Source organism: Macrobrachium nipponense, chromosome 20, assembly GCF_015104395.2.
Source record: "Macrobrachium nipponense isolate FS-2020 chromosome 20, ASM1510439v2, whole genome shotgun sequence".
Lineage (NCBI taxonomy): Eukaryota > Metazoa > Arthropoda > Malacostraca > Decapoda > Palaemonidae > Macrobrachium > Macrobrachium nipponense.
In genome coordinates this window covers 45,368,427-45,391,865 of record NC_061089.1, presented here as the reverse complement: position 1 = coordinate 45,391,865, position 23,439 = coordinate 45,368,427, and the positions used below count along the sequence as shown (strand labels likewise).

The 23,439-nt window shown below is 42.3% G+C and overlaps 1 protein-coding gene across 1 annotated transcript in view; it reads right to left on the bottom strand.

Annotated features, from left to right (window-relative positions):
* LOC135225414 (uncharacterized) overlaps positions 1–14,643 on the bottom strand; it is a gene marked incomplete at its 5' end in the record, with an annotated part of 68,207 nt that extends 53,564 nt beyond the window's left edge. Inside the window, 5 exon segments of the mRNA XM_064264752.1 lie at positions 123–259; positions 490–615; positions 12,604–12,771; positions 14,117–14,231; positions 14,465–14,643. Coding sequence (XP_064120822.1) covers positions 123–259; positions 490–615; positions 12,604–12,771; positions 14,117–14,231; positions 14,465–14,643 — 725 coding nt within the window.
* Between the last annotated feature and the right edge of the window lie 8,796 nt (positions 14,644–23,439).

Genomic DNA, 23,439 nt, shown 5'->3' with positions numbered 1-23,439 from the left:
TCTCAATCTAACTTCCAGCCAATGGGCAACAAATTTATCAGCCACTTCTTCATTTGTATCAACATCTCATTACACAAGCAATCACCTTGTTATGGAGCTCATACTTTCAAAGGCATACTTACTCTCGCAATCTCTCTTCCAAACTAGGACAAGCTGAAAACTCAGCAAATACATCAGCAGCTAGCTGAAGAGAGGAAACATCATTCTCTGCAAAGCCATCACTTGCTGCTTGCAGGATACAATCAATAGCACTGGCAACCTAAAAATAAAGATAATTTCTTTTAAAACTATTTCACCACAACAATATCAACCACTTACAGTGCATGCCTAATATCTTCACAATGGTGTTGTCAGGAAAAGCAGTCTTTTGTTTGTTAGACAAAAATAAAAAAGTTTGCAACTCTATCCCTAAAATATTATATCTGTGAAGGATATCACTAGACTCTGGTTATGATTTCATTATCATAATTATTGAATTAGTGTTCATACCTGCTCCTCAGCATAGTTTCTTCCACTTCTTGAAAAGTCTTGATGCAAGTAAAGCATCATTTCGGCAGCTAACAGCCTTTCTTTATTAGATGGATTTTTCATGTCAATCAGACAGTGAACTATTGGCTGGAAAAAAAGTATCAAGTAATAAACCAAAACACAAATATTAAAAAGTAAAATACTGTAATGAAAAATTATACTATCTTATATAATAATGAAATAGGCATACAGTAGTGGGGCCAAGTGACCTCATTTAAGGCCCAAAAATTGTTCGTTTGTGATTTTCTTGGATAAAAATACACTTATGTGTCTTCACTTGAAATATCAAACTCCAAGCAGCATCAAAAAGGTGCCTTGAGCTTTACACTTTGCATGGTGCCACAATGTCTTCTACTGTCCTAGCTAATGTGAGATGAAAAAACCAACAGATAAACCTGACCTTGCTTTAAAAGAACAACAAATCTTTAAATAATTTGTATTTTCCTAACATACAAACCTGAGGTCTTTACATATGGGAATTAACTTTCAGCGGGCTGGAAATCCAGCAATTAAACATTTTGCATGGTTTTTATGGTAAGTTACCGAAGGTAGGGGTGGAAGTACCGCCCACCTAGTCAGAATGCACTCAAATCTACGCAGTTTACCTTTTGGCCCAGGTAAGAGAATGAGGGGTGGTAAAAGGTGGGCCCTATATGTAATGACCTCAGGTTTGTATGTTAGGAAAAATACAAATTATTTTAAAATTTGTCATTTGTTCCTACACGAATACAAACTCGGTCTTGACATGTGGGAAACTTACTTTTGGAAGGAGGATTCTAAGTAAATCTCTGAATTGACTGGTAGTTCAGCTCACTTGGGTACTCTCTTCCTGGTCATGAAAAAGCAAAAGAAGGAGACCATGGCTCTGATTTATTGAACATGAGATGTTCAATCATGAGACTTCTTGGCATTTCGAATCAAGGGAATGTAATATCCTTGACTTGAAAAGGTTTGGATGAACCCACACTGTTCAGAGAATATAAAGGTAAGAATAACCAACTGGCTTCCCCAGTCAGTCCATCTCTCCCTTTGCTACAGAGGAATGATTTCTATCTACTAATCCAAACAGAACTGGATTATAGATAAAATACTCAGTCATCTGGATCACCTGCATACAAGCCAGTCCACCAGGTGACAGTTCATTTACTGTGTTCCTCTGCCCACTGGAAGAGGAAGGAAGATAGGAGAATGGGAGGAGGCCAGTCCCCCCACAAATACCTTCTCTGTGGCACCACACACTTTACGTGAGATGCAACCTGTCCCTCAAGAGCTGGGTGAACTACATGACTTGTTGAGCATCGATCCACCACAGAATCCAAGGAAAAGGAGTCCAAGGACCTATGGGCATCATCCCTAGGTAAAAGAAGATGAATGTGAATTGAACGATTACATTCCATTCTAGTACTTAACCAACAGGTTCTTCCTGAATGCGACACAGACCAACGAGCTTGGCCTTGAGAGATCTTGCCTGAAATGTACTGCTGTCCACCAGGAAGTTGTGGGGTACACTCGTTTCATCATCCTTAGTCAGAGAAATTACCATTTGGACACCTTTTCTCAGGGAAATTCTGAGCCAACTTCTGAGGATTCAAACCTGAAATAGAACAAGGATGTTATCTCTTCCCTAATGAAGAGGGAACCTCCCCATCCCAAGAGAGCAGGGGTACCCAGAAAGAAAATACCTCCTGATCTCTCTTCCAAGACTTCCAACGTTGTTCATAACATGGGTAAGCTATGGAAGAAGCAAATGGCGGAAGAATGTAGAGGGAACCAGAAGGAGACTGAAAAATACAAATTAGTTATAAATTTGGTATTTGTTCATACACGAAACAAACCTTCGGTCTTAACATTAGGATAGACTTACTATTGGAGGGAGGTAAGTCTCTACAACTGACTGGGAGTTTGCCACCTTATCCATTTCCGAATATATAGGGAAATTCTAAGAGAATGGACAATGAACCTAGGACCAAAGATATAAGCGGATCTATTGGTTTTCTCCCACTGGGTGTAGATACCATTCTACTGTTTACTCTTGTCCCTTGCAACTGGATCCACCTTCACCCCTCTTTTCCCTATTATCCAGAGGGGTGTGTTGCTACTGAAAAGTATATCATCACCTAAGATAGCTTCACAGTATGGCTGACCACCTCACCTGCATCTAGTCCGTTCCAGCACATGACGGTACTCTTCCTTCATATTGCCCGTAGTTAAAGGAGTAGGAAGAAAGTAGTAAAGAAAAAAAGACCAGTCATCCCATTCATTCTACTTTCATACCTTCATCTTAGACTAGACGCAAACTGACCGCCAGGGGCACTGGATGAACTATATCACTTGTTGGGCCACCATCACTGGACCCAGGAAAAGGTGTCCAAGGATCTATGCGCAACATCTTTCAAATAAAATGAGGTGAAAGTTGTTTGGCATTTCCACACACCAGCTTTCAGAATTTTATCCACAAACATGTTCTTCTTAAATGCCAGGGAAGCACTCACGCCCCTGATGTCATGAGCTCTAGCTCCCACCTGGCTATCTGACCCTCTGTCTTCTGCCGTATAAGCATCTCTGATCGTCTCCCTTAGCCAAAACGATATTGTATTCTTGGACACTTCCTTCTTGTTCCGTCCTGTACTTACGAACAACCTCCGGCACCCCGGCCTGAGGTGCCTTGTTCTCTTTAAGTACTCCCTTAGTGCCCTGACGGGGCACAGGAGCATCTCAGCTTTGTCGTTGTCTACAAAGTCTGCCAAGGAAGGTATGGTAAAGGAGTCGAATCTGCCGTCTACTATTGTTGGATTTTGGGTCTTGGCCAGAAATTCTGGGACAAACTCAAATACCATTGATCTCCAACCACTCGAGTGCTTTATGAGATATGAGAGGCCATGTAGCTCCCCCACCCTTTTGGTTTGAAGCCAGGCCCAATAAGAAGACTGTCTTCAGGGTCAGGCTCCTATCCATGGACTGCCTTAGTGGTTCGTAGGGGGTTTTGTCAGACTACTCAGTACCTTGGTCAGATCCCAATCTGGGGTGTTTTAGCTCCTTTGGTGGGCATGACTGTTCAAAGCTCCTCATCAGCATGGCCAACTCCCATGAAGACGATATGTCCACTCCTTTCATTCGTAAGACTGAGGCTAGAGCCGCCCTGTACCCCTTCACTGCAGATACAGACATATGTTTTTCTGTTCTGAGATATATCAGAAAGTCTGCTAACTGCTGAATAGTGGTACCGAGTGGAGACACGTTCCCTCTATGACACCAATCACAGTATGCTGACCACTTTCATTGGTATACTGTCGCAGATGATTTTCTGATACTACCTGCCATCTGAGTTTGCTGCTTTCTGCAAAACCCTCGCGCTCGGAGGAGATACTTGACAGTCTCCACCCGTGAAGCGATAGGGACTTCACCGACTGGTGGTACCTCTCCACATGCGGCTGACACAGAAGGTTGCTCCATGGAGGTAACTCTCTTGGCACATCTACTAGGAGTTCCAGTAGGTCTGGAAACCACTCTGCTTTCGGCCATAACGGGGCTACCAGGGTCATCTTGAGGTTCTGAGACCGCATTACCCTGTTCAGAACCTGACGGATTAGACAAGATGGAGGAAATGCGTTACACGTCCAGATTGTCCCAGGGGTGTTGTAGCACATCTTCTGCTACTGCCTCTGCGTCTGGGACTACTGAACAATACACTTCCAACTTTTTGTTGTACCTGGTTGCGAATAGGTCTATGATCGGTCCTTCCCACAACATGAGCATCCTGTCCACTACCTGTTGGTGTAGGGACCACTCCGTTCCCAGAATCTGATCCCTGTGGCTCAACTTGTCGGCACTATGTTTCTTTTTCCCGGAATATACCTGGCCTTGATGTCTACCAGGTTCTCTATAGCCCACTGGTGAAGTTGAACTGTCATCACATGTAACTGCCGAGAAACTAGGCCTCCTTGCTTGTTTATATAAGCTACTACTGTGGTGTTGTCTGACATCAATACCACTGAGTGTCCCCTTTACTCTCTCGCTGAATTCCTGTAGAGCCAGAAAAGCTGCTTTTAACTCCAGCACGTTTATATGGAGTTCTCTGTCCTTGCAACTCCATTTTGCTGACACCATCAACTCCTCCATATGGGTCTCCCCAGCCTTCTAGTGACGCATCCGAGAACAGCAAGAGGTCTGGGGAGGATTGTTGAAGGGGGACACCCACTCTCAGATTGTCGTCGTTCACCCACCACAGCAAGTCTTTCCTCACTTCTGCCGACAAGGGAATTTGCTCGTACGGGTGATCTACTGTTGGTGACCAAAACTCCTTCATCCTCCATTGTAGGGACCTCGAAGGTGTAGCCTTCCTTGTGGTACTAGCTTCTCCAGGGAGGTTAGGATTCCCAGCACCACCTGCCACTGTCTTGCTGGCTGTGTCTGCTTTCCCAGAAAGGCATTCACCACTTGTTTGCATTTCTCTACTCTTTGGTCTGTCGGGAATACTTTGGCTTGTGTTGTGTCTATCACCATTCCCAGATATTCCAAACGTTGACTTGGATCCAACTGCGACTTCTCCTGATTCACCACAATACCTAGGCTGTGACAAAGCTGACGGGAAAGCTGCAGGAGGGCCGCCCTGTCCCTGAGTAATTTTCTCCCTGGACTTTGCTATCACCACCCAATCGTCCAGATATCTTATTAGCCTGATCCCCTGAGCATGCGCCCACGCCGACACGAGGGTGAACACTCTTGTAAAAACCTGAGGAGACGTTGTCAATCCGAAGCACAGGACCTTGAATTCGAAAGCTTTCCCTGCAAGACTGAAGCGGAGAAATTTCCTTGAAGACTGATGGACTGGTATCTGAAAGTATGCGTCCTTTAGATCGACGGTCAGCATAAAGTCTCCGATTCTGACTGCTTGTAGAACCGTTTTCGGAGTTTCCATCTTGAAACTGGTTTTCCTTATAAACAGATTCAGCGTTGACAGGTCTATTACTGTCCTCCACTCCCCGTTGGCTTTGGGTACCAGGAAAGGAAAATCCTGCTGTAGAAGCCTTTTGTCGGACTGCATACTTGTTGCACAGCTCCTTTTTCCATCATCTTCTTCACCTCGTCCTGCAGAATAGTGGCCTTCTGAGATTTGTGGGCATAAGTGACGTGGGGTAATGGTTGATCTGTCAGGGGCGGGGTTACCTCGAACGGGATCAAATACCCGATCCTGAGAACATCCACCACCCACTGCTCTGCCCCTAGTTCCTGCCACACCTTCCAGTGATTTGCCAGGCAACCCCCCACTGGTGTGGCCGAGTGATGGGAGGCGCCCATCCTATCTTCTTGAGCCTCTCCCTCTTCCCCTATTGCCCCTTCCTCTGTTGTTTCTATTGTGAAAGGGCCGATGAGTTATCCTCTTTGGGGAAGAGGGTCTTGTGACTCTATTGGGGATGCTATGTCTCACTGTCTTCTTTCGAGACATCTGCTGTTGTCTTCCCTCCAAAGGAGTAGTTTGACTGTTAGACGTTTTCCTAACTGCCTGTTGCACCAACCTATCGTTAGGGTCCATCCTTCTTCTATCTATCGCCTCTTCCAGTATGACCTCTGGCAACAGCAGTTGCGATTCCAAGATATCCCCATTCCTCATTGCTAACAGGGAATCCAAATCCACATTGCGGCTTAGTCTAGCCAACGCTGCATCTCTCCTCATTAGCAGGATATTTGCCCAAACATTGGCACGTTTCGTTTGTCAGGTACGCAATCGCCTTGGAACCTGACTGTAGTAATCTAATGAACAATGGTTCATCCACTACTTTCTTTGTTGCTTCCGAGGATGCAATCTTCGCCACTGCTGTTGACCAAAGGTCTAACCAAGAAGCAGCCTGAAAGACAGAAGAAGCTGTTGCTTCTAACGTAGCAGCCTCTTGGTACGTCATCGAAGGGCACTCCATTTTAACCTGATCCAAGGTTAATCCAGGCCTTAACCTTACAACATTAGGGTTCATTTGTCTAGACAGCAAAGGGACCTTCGGTGTCGTATAATATTTCCTTTGCTTTATCATTGGAGGGGGAATAAATTTAAATGAATCTATTAGATCTTAAGGAAATTATCCCTCCCTGCAATCTTTGCGTTTACGTGTTGCAAGACCGATTCCGCATGACTCGAACAAGGCAATTCATACGACACCTTGGTATCCCTCTTTAGTCCAAATGCCATGTCAATTCCAGGAGGAAGCATACTGGCCGGTGTTTCTGTCTTCTCCGAAAGGTTTATTGAATTGACGAATCAAATCAATCACCTCTGCATACGAGGCCAGAAACTCTTGGTTTTCTCCTTCCTCCGGCTCTAGTGTACCATTCTCCGTCACAAGGGATGTTGTCTCGCCTCTATCTTCTGACAGACGGCCCGGAATTCCACGGCCGCCTGCCCCTACGGCCGCGGTCTCTTTGATCTTTGCTGGCCGCTGTTGGCTCGATCCCGGATAGTCAGCAGGGGAACGAGAACGTCTCACTCTTTCTCTGCTCACGGATCTAGAGCGAGAATCTCGTCTAGATCTCCAAGATGAAGGCTCCCTTAAGACAGAGATAAGTTCGTCTCTATTAGTATTGGCATCGTTTTCGAGCGTCGGCGAGCCCGGCCTCGACCTTCTATCCAGACGGACACTGCCTTCCACGAACGTATCCGCCGAGGTTGCCAACTCTCTATTTTTCGTACTTTTAATAGGAGCGTTATCGTCCTTCGTACGTATTTTTGAACGGCCTTACGGCGAAACTGGGACCTGCATTCCATCCTCTGCTGCACCTTTCGCCGCCAACGTCGATTTTACCAGAGGTATCGCAGTTTTTGCGATACGAACTGGCAACTCCGCCTCGGCGCTAGCCCGCCGGCCGTCACCTCTCTCGCTTGTTCGGATTCTTGCGAACGGCTTCGACTGCCAACCTTGTGCTTATTAGCCACTGACTTTCCGACCTTCTTGCTGACTTGGAAATGACAGTCTTGGTCCGAAGATGAGGAAGAATTGATTCTTCTCTTCTTAGCCCGAGGATCCGCCAGGAACTCCCGAATCCTCCTCCAACGCTTGACTGGCGCTCGCCGTGACGTTATCGGACTTAGCGATGACGCCGAACTAGAGGAAGAAGACGAAGAAGGCGAATCACACTTTTTATTTTTGTCTCTCTTATTCATTCTCTTCTCTATATCCTGTAATTTCTGCATTACAGTTTGCACTGACGGGTCAGAAGGCGTCTTAGCGTCTGGGTGCAGCGAAAAAGGCCACGAGAATCGGTCTGTGACGTCATCACGCCTGCCAATATCGGAGGTGTTGACGTATGTTGTTTGACACCGTCATCCCTCTCGTAGGGAGAGACTGAGAGGTTTCTGCTGGCAACCGCACGTTTGCTGCCAAACTACCTCCCACGTTCTGCATCGCTGTAAACACTGAGTGGGATGGTGAAGCCGCGGCATTAATTCCCATAAATTGCAAGCCGTGATGGAGGCACATTCAGCGCTGCCGGACCCTGCTGGAACCGTGACGTCATATAATGCGCAAGCAGACCATCCAAGGTTGGTACGCCTGGTAGGCCTAGCGCTGACCACGTACCATCTAACCTATGCGCTTGAGTAGCAGGAGCCTGGAACAAAGATGGCGGATCTCCCCCTCTACTTGCTGGGAACAAAGGAGAGTGCAAATTATTCATAAAATTACCCAAGGCCCCTCCTGACGTTTCCGATACAGAACCGCTAGGAGAAACCGAAGGGGTATGAGACAAATCAAAAGCAGGTGGAGAAACATATGGAGCAGCCTGGTTTATTGCCGATACAAAAGAAGCCGGTAAGGTTTGGTCATCCAAAGATGGCGTCACCCCCTTCCTTTTGTATTGGCTTTTCCCATAGAACTTCTTCCACTGTTCCACCGACCAACCCCCCCCCCCCCGACAAACAGAACACGGATTAGTAACCGTACATACGTTTTCCCTGCACCTACTACACGTTGGATGAGGATCCGTCGACACCGAAGTTAGGAACCTAGAACATGGAAAGCCACTGACTCCTGGGCATTTCCTTTGTCTCCTCTTCGAAACGGTAGACGATCCCGATGTTGAGGCAAAATTCTCCATCATACCACGTATACACTCTTACCACACACTGATCACACTTGGAGAAAGAAAGGAATGAAAAATAAAAAATGAAATGGATAAAGAACGGGCAAACTGAAAAACCGGCTTTAAATCAGATAGACAGTAACACGTCTTATCTTAAAGGCAGTAGGAAAATAACTGGTGGGTCACAGGTAGCCGTGGGCATTCTGGGTATACATGCCCCGTGACCTGGTATAGATGCCATTAGTCCCTGGATCTCACAAGTGTAATTTTAATTCTATCGGTTTCCAGCTTGGCGCTAGTAAATCCTAATGTTAAGACCTCAGGTTTGATTCGTGTATGAACAAATGGCCATTGAAGGAGGAGAAAACCTTCCAAGATGGTACCTTTTCCTTCCTCTGATGTTTCCTCCCAGCAATAAACCCCTGCTGCTCAGGAGAACAAGAACAACAATCAGAGAGGGGGAAGGGAGCGAGTCATAGACTCCTGGAGAGCAAGTTGGAACTAACACACTGGCAAAGACCTTGCTATGTGAACTTCCATGTTGATGGAAAGAGGAAAAAACATGCTATTCCAGCAAGAAGAATCTTCATATGAACTGAATACGAAACCCTCACCTAAAAAATAGAAAAATCTGTCATATCAATCTTCTCCAACTACACAGTATCTGAAAGACTAAAACATTACAGCATTCCAAGAAAATGTGTACATAGTCTAAAATATAAGTCATTGTGTACTCAAGAAAACAGAATACATAAAACAAATAAAAATCATATAAGTAAATACACAAAAAAATTAAAGATATGTGAATATATCATTATAGACAGAAAAACATCCTGAAATGTTTCAATATATCAATACATATACGCATGATATAAACAAAAATATTAAAACCCAGAAAAAGAGAGACAAATGGCAGGACAGAGAAGGAATGCACATCTCATCGAGACTGCGGCCAAAAGTAAACTGCGTAGATTTGAGTGCACTCCAACTAGGTGGGCGGTACTTCCGCCCCTACCTTCCCCCATACGTAAAACAGAGGATTTGTATTCATGTAGGAATAAAGATCCATATGGCAACACAGTTGCTGTATCATAGGCAAGAACACTGCAGACACACCTAGTATATATCAATGTTTTACAGCTAATTATGCATACAGATTACTTACAATATATATGGATCTGACATATAGTTAAATAATTGCAGAGTCCAATTACTTTTATGAAACAAATTACAGGTAGTCCACAGTTATCGGCATATTTGGTTAATAGCAATCCGGTTTAATGATACTTGTCTAGTGCCATAAAATTGGAGATTTATGGTGCCACAACAGGCCAAGTTTCAATTATCGATGCTATGAGGTGCTGATAATAAGCATTATAGCACCATAACATACCTAACAGAGGTAAGCGCCATAAATCGCCGTTTCAGTTAATGCCGGTTTTCGCTTCTCAACACCCTGCTGAGAACGGAACCCCCGCCGATAACCAAGGACTGCCTATATATAATTAACCCTCTTACGCCGAAGCGGTATAAAAAAAATTGTCTCCCGTGTGCCGGAGGTGTTTCAGAGTGAGCGCGGAAGCGGAAAAAATATTTTTTTCAAAAAATCACAGCGCGCTTAGTTTTCAAGATTAAGAGTTCATTTTTGGCTCCTTTTTTTGTCATTGGCTGAAGTTTAGTATGCAACCATCAGAAATGAAACAAATTATCATTATCATATATAAATAATGCGATATATGATAGCACAAAAACGAAATTTCATATATAATTGTATTCAAATCAAGCTGTGCGCAAAACGCTTAAAGGTAACAAGTTACTTTTTTTTCGTTGTAATGTACACTAAATTGCGATCATTTTGGTATATAACACATTGTAAAACAATAAAAGCAACACAGAGAAAATTTTATCACAAAATAATGCATGAATTCGTAACGCGCGGATGTAAACAAATATTTTTTTCAAAAATTCACCATAAATCTAAATATTGTCCTAGAGACTTCCAATTTCTTTCAAAATGAAGACAAAGGATTGAATATTACTATACTGTAAGAGTATTAGCTTACAATTGCATTTTCGACCATATCTGACGAGTTAAAGTTGACCGAATGTCGAATTTTTATATATATATATTTTTTATATGCAATTATTTCGGAAATAAGAAAAGCTACAACCTTCAAATATTTTTCGTTTTATTCTACATGAAATTGCACACATTTTCATATATAAAACTCTATGAAATGCCTAATATGAAACAGAGCAAATATTCCGAGAATGGTACGTACGCATTTCGGAGATTTGTGGCGGAGAATCCACACGCGGAGGAAAGGAAAGATTTTTTTAAATTCACCATAAATCAAAATATTTTGCTAGAGACTTTGAATTTGTTTCAAGATGAAGATAAATGACTGAATATTACTAGACTGTAAGAGTTTTAGCTTACAATTGCGTTTTTCGACCATTTCAGTAGAGTTAAAGTTGACCGAACGTGGTTTTTTTTCTATTTATCGTGATTTATATGCGAATATTTCAAAAATGAGAAAAGCTACAACCTTCAATTATTTTTTGTTGTATTCTACATACAATTGCTCACATTTTCATATATAAAACTTTGTGTAACGGCTAATTTAAAATAGTGCAAACATTACCACAATCGCACGTATGATTTTTTCGGGAGAGTTACCGCGCGGACGTAAAGAAAATGTTATTTTTTTCATAAATTCACCATAAATCAAAATATTGTGCTAGAGACTTCCAATTTGTTGCAAAATGAAGTTAAATGCTTGAATATTACTAGAATATAAGCGTTTTAGCTTACAATTTCGGTAGAGTCAAAGTTGACCAAAGGTTGAAATTTTGGCAATTATCATTATTTATATGAAAATATCTCAAAACTGATAAAAGCTACAACAATGGGTTGTTTTTAGTTGTATTGTGTATGAAATTGCGCACATTTCCATACATAAAACTTTATGTCACGGCTAATTTTAAAATGGTACAAACATTACCACAATCGCATGTATGATTTTTTTCGGAAGAGTTACCGCATGGACGTAAGGAAAACGTTTTTTCATAAATTCACCATAAATCGAAATATTGTGCTAGAGACTTCCAATTAGTTGCAAAAATAAGGTAAATGATTGAATATTACTAAAATATAAGATTTTTAGCTTACAATTGCGTTTTTCGACCATTTCGGTAGAGTCAAAGTTGACCGAAGGTTGAAATTTTGGCAATTATCGTTATTTATATGAAAATATCTCAAAACTGATAAAAGCTACAATCATGAGTATTTTATTGTTGTATTCTACATAAAAATTTGCACATTTTCATATATAATACTTCATGTAACGGCTAATTTACAATGGTACAAAAATTATGTCAAAGTGACGAAATAATTTCCGAGATGTGTCACAGATACTTTTTAGTGCGGCAAGAAAGAAATTCGCACTTGCGCGCCTGCGTAACAATTGTAAACAAAACAACACCTTGATCCGTGAACTCCCAGCATCCCCCAAGGCGCGTGATTCAAAAGTTTTAGGCTGGTAGGCCTATAAGTATTTTTCCGCGAATTTTAAAAAAAACTTTTGTAAGTCGACGTAAAATACGTCCAGTCGGCGTAAGAGGGTTAATATAATTACATTTTTATAGAAACATTTTCAACACTACTTTGAAAAGCAAAAACAAATGTATCAAGATTTTAAGCCTGGTAAATTTCAAAAAAGAAATTTCATCATTACCAATCATTTTCCTTTATCCTCTTTAACTGGTCATCCATTCATTTAGTCCCTTCAACCCTGCCATATAATTTTCACCCTACACTCACAATTAAGTCCTCTGAACAAGGCCTATGAGGGTCAGATGTGGCTATATCATCATAAACTATTCAATTACAATAATAGTAATAATTATAAAAATAATAATAATAAAAATATTAAATATTGAAAAGCAAAGGAGGCAAAAAAAAATAAATAAACTATCCTCAGAATTTGCTACTGAGAAGAAACCCACCTTTGTGAAAGCATAGCTGCGCAGACAGGATAAGGCTGGAGGATTGAAGCGACAAAGGTTAGCTAGAATGGAAAGTGCTGGGGAAAAAAGATCATCACTATTATCAGACTTCATTAAGTCTGACAGATACTGGACTAAAGTTATTACCCATGCTTCTGCATGGGGAATCTGAAAATAAAAAAAATACCATTAAAGAGAAAGAATAATCTCCAGAATAAGAGAAAAAAATAAAGTGCATATTACACAGTGCTAAAGTTTTTTTTACAGTTTCTTTATCCCAAGATGCACTGCTTTAAACTCTTCTATTCTTCACCCATTCCCTATGGTTTCTTCCCACTTGACTAACCCACCTCTCATCTTTACCCTACTCCATTATAAAAGACTAGAATGTAACTCAGTGCTCTTGCTAAACTACTCTAGAATAATAAAAAGCATGTAAACTGAAAATGATACATCAAACTCGATCATCACAGTAACCTTCATACATCAATGCTTCAAGATAAGACTTTTGGATACATAATCCTATCCCCATTACAATTTCTAACATGAGAAACTTTCAGAAAACCATGAAATCCCTCAAAACATTCAGACCTTGAGACTGTTCCCTTTTTGAAATAAAAAGTCCTTACAAGCAATAAAACTTGTTGTGTGGTTTGCAACATACTGTAGATGACACAAAAAGTTCTTGCTGTCCCACTGGAGCCAGCTATTATGCTTTTTCTTTTACTCTCAGTCAGTTCCCTTTGGTCTCCTCTCACCTGTCATTATCTTTAAATTAATCTTACTACAGTTTTCACCTTTAAGTGAACTTCTGAACTACACTTATAAACTCAAAGAATTAGCCATGATAAATTTTTTAATCAATTTGTATTTTTTCTTAGCTAACAAACCTTCTGTCTTAATAGGATAAATCTTCTAGCACTAGCTGGAAACCGGTATTATACAACAGAACTAAAGGTTGGAGAAAATACATAGTATAAATCTGAATCTGAAAAGTAAAGATATCTTGATAAAGACTAGACTATAATGAATGAAGAATGCAAAGGTATAAAACCAAATACAACCTTACCAATACTTAACATACCTGACATGACATATACAATATCTTCTGGTTAAAGAATGATACTTGGGATGACAAATTTAAAAGAGAATTACGGAACAAAGCAGACAGCAGTCACTGATACCATATCCTCCAATTTCACATGGAGAGCATACCTTGTAAACAGTACTCCTCACTAGTAGAAATAAAGTACTAATTCTCATCAAAACTACATGAGTTTGCAAATTTTACACTGCATATAAGGTGTAAGGTCACATAAAAACCATTTTTCTTTAGGGACCAGGCCTATTTAGAGTAGCAGTGTCCCACTAGATCTTTATTTATGCCTTAAAAAACTATTGACCAAGAAAAAAAAGGGCCAAACTGCTCAGACCACAAACATCTTTGAGATTTAAAAGACATATTTAAGTTAGAGTAACCTAAGTTTTATATAAAACAACAGAATATACCAACCTTGATTTTGTATGATACAGCTTCAATCAACTGAAGAAGTTTGAGAGTTTTGTCTTTGCTAAACTTGGATGCTAGTAAGAAATCACATAAAACAGGTACCAATTTTAAATCATCTCTGAAAGAATTACAGAAATATTTTAGTTCTAAATATTTCTTTCCACTAACATCCATTCACATTGATACATATGTCAATGTTTAAATAAAAGTCTTTCTACAGATATCATCCATATATATAATTAAAGATCAAAGAAGCAATTTGGTCAGAAAGTGAATACCTAATCAAACAAATGTAATATTTCTAATAGAATAAATTCCACTATCCAAAACACTAAAATCATAATAACTTACCTCAACGCTACTCTTATATTTTCTGACTGACAAAGATGAGCAAACAGGGTGATAATCTTCCATGCTAATGGAGACTTTCCATCTGCAGAGGTCAGTAATTTCTCTAGGCAAACATAAAACTCTAGGGTCTCCATGCAAGTTGGTTCAAATACATGAAGATCACTTACTACGGACAATATCTAAAGAAAAAAAAGTAAATGACATTATCACCACCTAATGCAACTGAATACTTCATGCTCTGGCTCATCCATATGTCAAAATGAATAAAATAAGGTCAAAAACCTTCCCACAATCCTTAGTGATACAATCTGATCATGGACATTGATAAAATTCAGTTTTACGTAAAACAATGGATTGTAATTCACCTGAATATGCATTACACTTACTAAAATTAACAGAAAATTACTAAACTTATTTAACTAATTTCTAGCCAAAATATGACAATTTGTCCAAAATTGCATTTTTCCTAACTATACAAACCTGAGGTCCTTTTACAATAGGAAGGTACTAGCGGCAGCTGGATAGGTCGTAAGCTTTCGAACAAGGGGTTCGGTAGTTAACTGCTTGTCCGACAGGCGCGCGCGACTGGGAGGTAAACAAATCACTTTTGCTTTTGGCCCAAGCAAAAACTGCAGAGTGAGGGGTGGCATGAGGTGGGACTATGTGTAAAAGGACCTCAGGTTTGTATAGTTAGGAAAAATGCAATTTTCGACAAAATGATATTGTTATGATACAATAAAGTTTGTTCATACTTACCTGGCAGATATATATATAGCTGTATTCTCCGAAGTCCGACAGAATTTCAAAACTCCCGGCACACGCAGTGGTCGGCCAGGTGGTAGTACCCATTCCCGCCGTGCGGAGGCGGGCGTAAGGAACCATTCCCATTTTCTGTCAGATTTTTCTAGTGCCACTGTCTCCTGAGGGGAGGTGGGTGGGCACTTTGATTATATATATCTGCCAGGTAAGTATGAACAAACTTTATTGTATCATAACAATATCATTTTGTTCACGAATCTTACCTGCCAGATATATATATAGCTGAATCCCACCTTTGGAGGAAGGGGGAGACAGATTCGATTTTGGGAAACAATTTCATATATATGATTGATATTTTGGTTCCTTAACTGTTAGCATAGCTGACTTCGTGAGTACCGTCACCCAAGTCTGCATCTGCTTTACTAGAGACTCCAGCTAGGTAGTGACCTGTGAAGCTGTTGAGTTCTAGAGGATCTGTCAACGGGGCGTGACCACAATGCAACTAGATCCTATATTATAGACCTCCAATTTCGGTACTGCATTCCTAGAGGTGCCAGCAAGGACGTGACCTGTGTAGCTGGTGCGCTCTAATGAACTGTCACGGGGAGCGTGACCACAATGTGACAGATCATATAGGTGTTTGTTTAGACACCGAATGCTGTTAATGCTTCACTGGAGGTGCCAGCAAGGACGTGACCTATGTAGCTGGTGCGCTCCAGATGATTTGTCAATGGGGGCGTGACCACACTGTGACAAAAACATTTTACCCTACTATGAGGGCGAAGCAAAAACATTACCACCTGACCTAGCCTATCTGGTTAAACTTCGTAAAACCAAGGCTAATGGAGGGAAGGCCGCCTAAGGCGGCCTACCCAAGACCACAAAAAACTAAACACCTACATAAACATAATAAAAATAAAAAAAAATAAAAAGAAATAAAATTAAAAAGTCCAAACTAACATATTATTTTCTAAAAGATAGGAAGAGTGCTACTCTCTGTCCCCAATATATTGTCTGCTGCGACATATGGGCACAAAGAGTAGCAGTTCTCGTATGTAATCCTCACCTCCGAAGGTAGTGAGAGGCAAACACTGAATTACTACGCCAAAATGTGGCATTCAAGATGTCATTGAGTGCCATGTTCTTTTGGAAGGCTACCGACGTAGAAATAGCCCTCAGTCCATGCGCATTCACCTTCAACACTTTCATATCACTGTCTTGACAGGATGAATGCACTTCCTTGATGGTGCCCCTCAAGAAAAAAGCCAAAGCATTCTTTGACACTGGTAACCTTGGCTTCCTGACCAAACACCACAAGTTATCAGAAGGACCTCTTATAAACCTTGGTTCCTATCTTTTCAGACGGAGGGTTGACTTCCTAGCTATTGCTTAGGAGTCTGCTTCGTCTCAAGAGCCTCAGCGAGGATGTGACCTATGGGTAAGAGTTCTTGTGGGTTTGCCGATGGGGTCTTATCCACTTACTCGGCAAAAGCCTAACGGCATTTGTCAATGGGTGCTAATCCACTCATATGACCTAGTACCTAATGCCATATTAGCATGAATTAAGGAGCTACAACACCGATCCCGATCACCTGGATTCCTAACACGAGGGTTAGCGCTTAATTTTAAAAAGAGTTAAACTAAAAATTAACTCACTAGTTAAGGATCAGTGTCGGCTCCCTATCCAGCAACGTATCCGCAGACACGAACAACCAAGAGAAAAGGATCTCTTGTAGGTTGAATTGACATCCTTCGTGTAATGGGAGGTCAACACAGAATTGCATCTCCCGTAAGTGACAGCTCATATGTCCTTTATGACATATTGTTATGGAACCAAGAAGAATTCATAAAAGCTCGCACTTCATGCTAGTTCAAACGGACTGGACATGAGGAACTTCAGAACTACATCCAAGTTCCAAGACGGCAACTTGGGTTGTTGAACCTTCATCGTTTCGAAAGATCTCAAGAGATCGTGAAGGTCTCTGTTGTCCGCCAAGTCCAGGCCTCTGTGCCTAAAGACAACTAAAAGCACACTCTTATAACCCTTGATTGTAGAGACTGCAAGTTTTAGATCCCTTCTCAGAAAAGGAAGTCAGCAATCTGGCTCACAGGTCGTGGTGGAGGAAAATGCCGTTCTTCTTGCACCAACTCCTGAAGACTATCCACTTCGATTGTACACTGCGTTGGAAAACGCTCTTCTTGCACTGGCGATAGCTTTCGCCATTGACGTATAGAAGCCTCTCGCTCTGGCCAACTTTTGGATAGTCTGAATGCAGTCAGACTCAGAGCGAAGAGGCTTCTGTGTACCTCTCGAAGTGGGGCTGTCTGAGTAGATCTGTCCTTACTGGAAGCGTCCTCGGGAAGTCTACTGCAAAGGCCATGACCTCTGTGAACCACTCTCTCGCACCAGCAGACGGGGCGAACAAAGTCATTCTCGTCCCTTCCGACACCGCAAACTTTCTCATGACTTCCCCTAAGATCTTGAACGGGGAAAGGCGTACAGGTCCATCCCTGTCCAGTCCAGAGAAGTGTGTCTATCGTCACTGCAGCTGGGTCGAGTACTGGGAGCAGTACAGTGGAAGCCTCTTCGTTCTGGACGTCGCAAAGATATCCACGAGCGGACGTCCCCATAACCCCCACAGCTCTTGGCATACCTCCAAAGCAGAGTCTACTCGGTTGGCAGAAGTTGACCTCGTCTGCTGAGGAGATCTGACCAGACATTCTCTACTCATGCTACAACTTCGTAAGGATCATGACGTCCAGTGCCCTTGCCCACAGCAAGATCTCCTTTGCCAGAGCAAAAAAGGGACTGAGACTGTGTTCCTCCCTACTTCTTCAAGTACGCCAGAGCTGTGGTGTTGTCTGAGTTGACTTGGACTATTCGACGAGAGACTTTTTCTTGGAAAAACTGGAGAGCTAAAAAGATGGCTGCCATTTCCTTTAGGTTTATGTGCCAGGACACCTGTTCCCCTCTCCAGGTGCCTGCCACTTCTTTCCCCCTAATGATGCTTCCCATCCCGTGGTGGACGCGTCGGAGAACAACACTAGGTCGGGGCTCTGAAGCTTGAGAGACACGCCCTCCGACAGCTACACTGGATCTAGCCAACATTTCAAGTGATGTTTTTACCTCTCCTGAAATTTCCAAGATCATGTGTAGATTCTTGTTTTCTTTCCAATTGTACTTGAGAAAAAAATGTAACGGTCTGAGGTGCAGTCTCCCCAAGGAAACAAACTTCTCCAGCGAGGAAATGGTCCCCAGTTAGACTCATCCATTCCCTCACCGAGCACGAATCTTTCCTTTAGGAAGGCTAACACTACTTTGTCTAAGCCTTGCTGCTGACGTCCCTGGGACGGAAAAGCTTGAAAAGCCACTGAATCCATCTGAATCCCCAGATACACGATGGATTGGGTTGGGATCAGATGTGACTTTTCGAAATTCACCAGTAGTTCCAGGGACTTCACCAACGATTAAGTTGTTTGAAAATCCTTCAGACACCGCGTTTGAGTGGAGGCATGAATGAGCCAGTCGTCCTTCGAAGATAACAATTGCGAAGGAGGAGACTGAGGGGCCGCAGGCTGAAACTATTCTTCAAAAGAGTCTCAAAGCCATCGAACCAAGACCTCTTCTTCTTCTCAACTGACACACGTTCGGGAAGATGGTAACCGTGCTCTCTAGACAACCTCTGGAGAGCTGCATGAAAACTAGAGAGCAAGGCAACTGGCGAAAGAGCGGAACGAGGAGAAGGAGAAGGGACTGCCTGTACTCTTGATTGGCAGCCTATCATCCTTCCTCTCGCGATGTGGCTTTGCCTTTCTCACTGCAATCAACAAAACAAGTTGTTGTTGCAAAAACACAATCATCCTTTTCGATGGAGAACATTCCTTCTCAGGCAAAGGCTGATCCTTTGAGAAGACGATGGGCGAGGGGAAGCCCTCCTCCTTCTCACATGGACCGCCAAGGATATATCTTAGGAGCGACCGAAGCGCTCAAAAGCATACTCATCGGAAGACGTCCTCTCCGGTGAAGATCGCAACACAGTAGAAAAGAGAGAGGACGTGAAAGCGTCCCCCCTCCTGAGACCCTACATCATACATCTTAGCTCTCTTTTACTGCGGAAAGTCTTCAATTGCCCCAGGAGATGACTGCAAAGCAGAAGGAGCTAACGGACGAGAAGCGTCCCCCTCCGAGGAACCAAAGACGACGGCCGCCTGTGCGACCTATATCGTCTTCGTTCTCCTCAGAGGGAGCGAAAGACCCTCCGAGAGTTCCAACTCCTGCGCGGGGAGGACGTCTCTGAAGACTAAAGCTAAGTAACTTTCAAGATTCAAATTCTATGAGATTATGAGCCATGACATCACCTATAGATGAATCTTGACTATGAGAGATGTTCAGAATCATTTCTAGATCATCTATGCTATTCCAGTTTTTCTGCAGGAAAAACTGGAGAGGTGTGAATTTCAGTCTATTCAGGGAAAACAAACTTCTCCAGCGAGAAAAATGGTCCCCTGCAATTCATTCATTCCCTCACCGAGCATGTTTCCTTACCTAATAAGTGGCTGCGTTTCACTTAAACAGGAAGTAATTTGAAGACACTGTAGAAGATTGTTCATTTGTTTTTTCTTCCTAAAGTCTCCTTCCTGAGATCCATTACTATTCTCTGATTCTCGGCGAATGTCTGAAGAAGCATTACGTTGTGCGTCCATCCAAGCGTCCTGCCGAGCGTCGCGCTCGGCGCTGTCGTATTTGGCAGCGGAAGGAGTTCCCCTTCATAATCGAGCAAGGGACGTCTCGGCGAGCTAATTGACTGCATCTCTTGCACATCATTCTTGTTTCGAGGGAAATCATGTGTGTTATGCCGCTGTAGACTCGGACAGAATTCTGTTACCATGCGGTAAACAGAACCGAAAAAGGTCTAATACTTATATATAGAAACATACATACATTTACACATATATAACTATACATATATATACACATATACATATACATATATATATATATCATATATATAATATATATATATATATATATTATATATATATATATATATATATATATATATATATATATATATATATATATATATATACATACATATACACACATATACACATACATATATATACACATACTACATACACAAATATATATATATATATATTTTTTTTTTTTTTTTTTTTTTTTTTTTTTTTTTTTTTTTTTTTTTTTTTTTTTTTTTTTTTTTTTTTTTTTTTTTTATGAAAAAATTCTCGCAAAGTGAAGATGTTCAGCCATGTATGCTAGAATTCCCTTCAACCCGAGGCTAAGGCCGTGATTGTAGGGTAGAAATACGGTTAGTCCGTCAATCCCGCAGGAGAGAGAGAGACGTAACCTATTGCGCATAGCAGACAATCAGATGGAACTGAGCACTGGCATTACGCATTAGTGACAGCAGACTCTGAGAACGTTCGTCGTTCTCGCACTGCTCTGCCTGAGTTGCCACCTACACCATTCTACGAATGAATAGGTTTACTATCATTATAGAGCAGAAACCAAAATCATCAAACTAGTATATTTTAAGCGAAACTGAATTTGCTAAATATAAAAGGCTAACTTGGTATTGTCATAACAATACCTTAAATGTTTAAAAATAGGGAAACCGGCAACCCCTGAATAGTTGCAGGGAGAACCGATTAAATGTAATAAGAATAATCGTACTCTCGGTTGTCCTCCGTAGGAGTAACTATGGTATGAGTATATAACTTGAACCATACAACAGTTTGATAGTAATATGACGTAAGGGCAAAAATAATATTACATGATACAACATCGCTTGTTCACCTTTACCCGGCAGTATATATATACATATATCTGACTGTAAGTTTTATGAACAAACGTAGAGTATTTTAGACACTTGGACAGCTACCTCCCTACTACATTCTGCCTCACCGAGGTAGGGAGAGCCATCACGCGGTAGTGTTTTGTCAATGAGAAATTATACGCTTATGGCATTATCACTATTCTTCACTACACTACTATAACTTTCCAATGCAAACATGATTCCAGGCTACGCAGAGATTTAAGAATCACAGATAGGGTATTACCCTCCAAAGACACTATTGTAGGGCCCCGAGGCATCACAGGTCTTTGGAGGGATAAATTCTACTGGACGGGTAACTTGTGTTACACGCCTGGAGGAAGACCTCCTTACACTATCACGTTCTAGTTTACGTACCTATGATTCATAAGCCTTCCACGCAGAATCAGACATATTTTCACACTCGTTGCAGCGCTCATCAAACATACAAACATGTTTCCTACAATTCGCGCACACTGTATGAGGGTCTACCGAAGTTTTCGGTAGCCTAACCTTGCATTCTTCCACACAACATACTCTGGCCTAGTCGAACTAGATCCAGACATCATAAGTTTAAGGAAAAATCAAGCCAAAATAAATAAAAACAATCCACAATAGCGTATGCCTAACCACCGATCCTAATCAAATAACCAAACAAAAATCAATCGGATACTCAAGTGACCAAAAGAGTTCCAAAATCCAATGACGGAGGTGCAGAAAACACTTGTTGTCTGCACCGGCGACAGAAAATCATCTGACAGAAAATGGAATTGGTTCCTTACACCCGCCTCCCAGCGGCGGAATGGGTACTACCACATGGACCGACCACTCTGCGTGTGCCGGGAGTTTTGAAATTCTGTCGGACTTCGGAGAATACAGCTATATATATATATATGGCAGGTAAGATTCGTGAACAAATTGTCATTTGTTCCGACACGCCATACAAACCTTCGGTCTTTTACAATAGGAAGACTCACTTCTTGGTGGGAGGAATCTGAGTCTTTTGTGAACAGACTGGTGTTCGCCCAACCTTGGAATGCCTCCCTGGTCGTAAGAGCGAGGGAGGGATCCAAGCCTCTGTCCGATTGATCGGGGTGTGCACCGCAGGATCAATGGTCAGACCTCTGGACCAAGTACTAAGAGAGAGGCAAGCGTATCTCTTCGTACCAGCAAACAAGAACAAGTTCCTATTTGCAAGAGGCAACATAAGTTATGGTTTGTCTCTTCTTGGCATCCACTTCCCCCCTCTTGTAGGAGGAAGTGGTGGATATTCGCTCCCATCCCTAGTTGAAAGGGATAGGATTGGGGCCTCTGGCGAGTAGCTCACACGGCATATCGTCCTTATCCAGCAAGGTGATGACCGTATCCCTCTACCCACTAGGTAGAGGGGGAGAAAAAGATAGGAAGAGAAGCCAGTCACTCTCTCATTCACTTATCTATTCTTACAGTCACACCAGGACTACGATGCTGTTCAGCCTGCTAGGGTCTGGGGTTAGCTACACAACGTGTTGAGCAGCCACCACGGGTCCCAAGGAAAACGATCCAAGGACCTGTGGGCAATATCCAAAAGGTAGAAGGAGGTGCTAGTGGTCTGGTTGTACCAGACCCCTGCCTTCAGTACTTGCGCCACGGGAGAAGTTCTTGTGTAACTCGAGGGACGTGTACTTCTAGGTCATCTTGGTGCTGACGAAGAGTCTTCAACACTCAGCCTGGGATGTCGAGTTTCTTCAGAAAGCGCGGTCGCGCTTTCACAGGACAAAGCAGCATCTCCTTCGCATCGAAGGCGGTGAAGTCCATTAGGGAGGGGATTGTGAAGGACTCTAACCGATCGTCAGGAACCGAAGGGTTCAGAGTCTTCGCTACGAATTCGGTACGAAATCGAGGCGTCACGAATCCCCATCCCCTGGATGCTTGACTTCGCAGGAAAAGTCATGCAATTACCTCAGAGGAAAGAAGGGAATGGTCGTATGACCTATCCCTCTTCTCGACTTCGGTGATGTCCTGTACCCCATACTGGTCTATCCGTCTGCAGCGAAGTTGTTCTTCTTGGTAGTGGATAGGACACCTGACACTCAATGGTGGGTGTCGATGGTATGGGTACTGTGACAAGCCGCCGTTAGGACGAAGAAAAGACTGTTATGGAACAACCGAACTAAGTCCACAGCGAAGTTCGTAACAGACTTGGCGCTCTGACAGCTGCCGACTGACTGCGTTCGGTAGGAGGCAAGTTGTCCAAGCACACGAGCAAGTCATGTGACCTTCGCCTTAAAAGGGTTATGCCAAGAGACTAAACAAATAATTTGTTCGTCACCGATGCCAGAAGGCAAGGTGATGACTCTCTTAAGGCATGTGCCCAACAGGCGAAAGTCAATTGCCTTC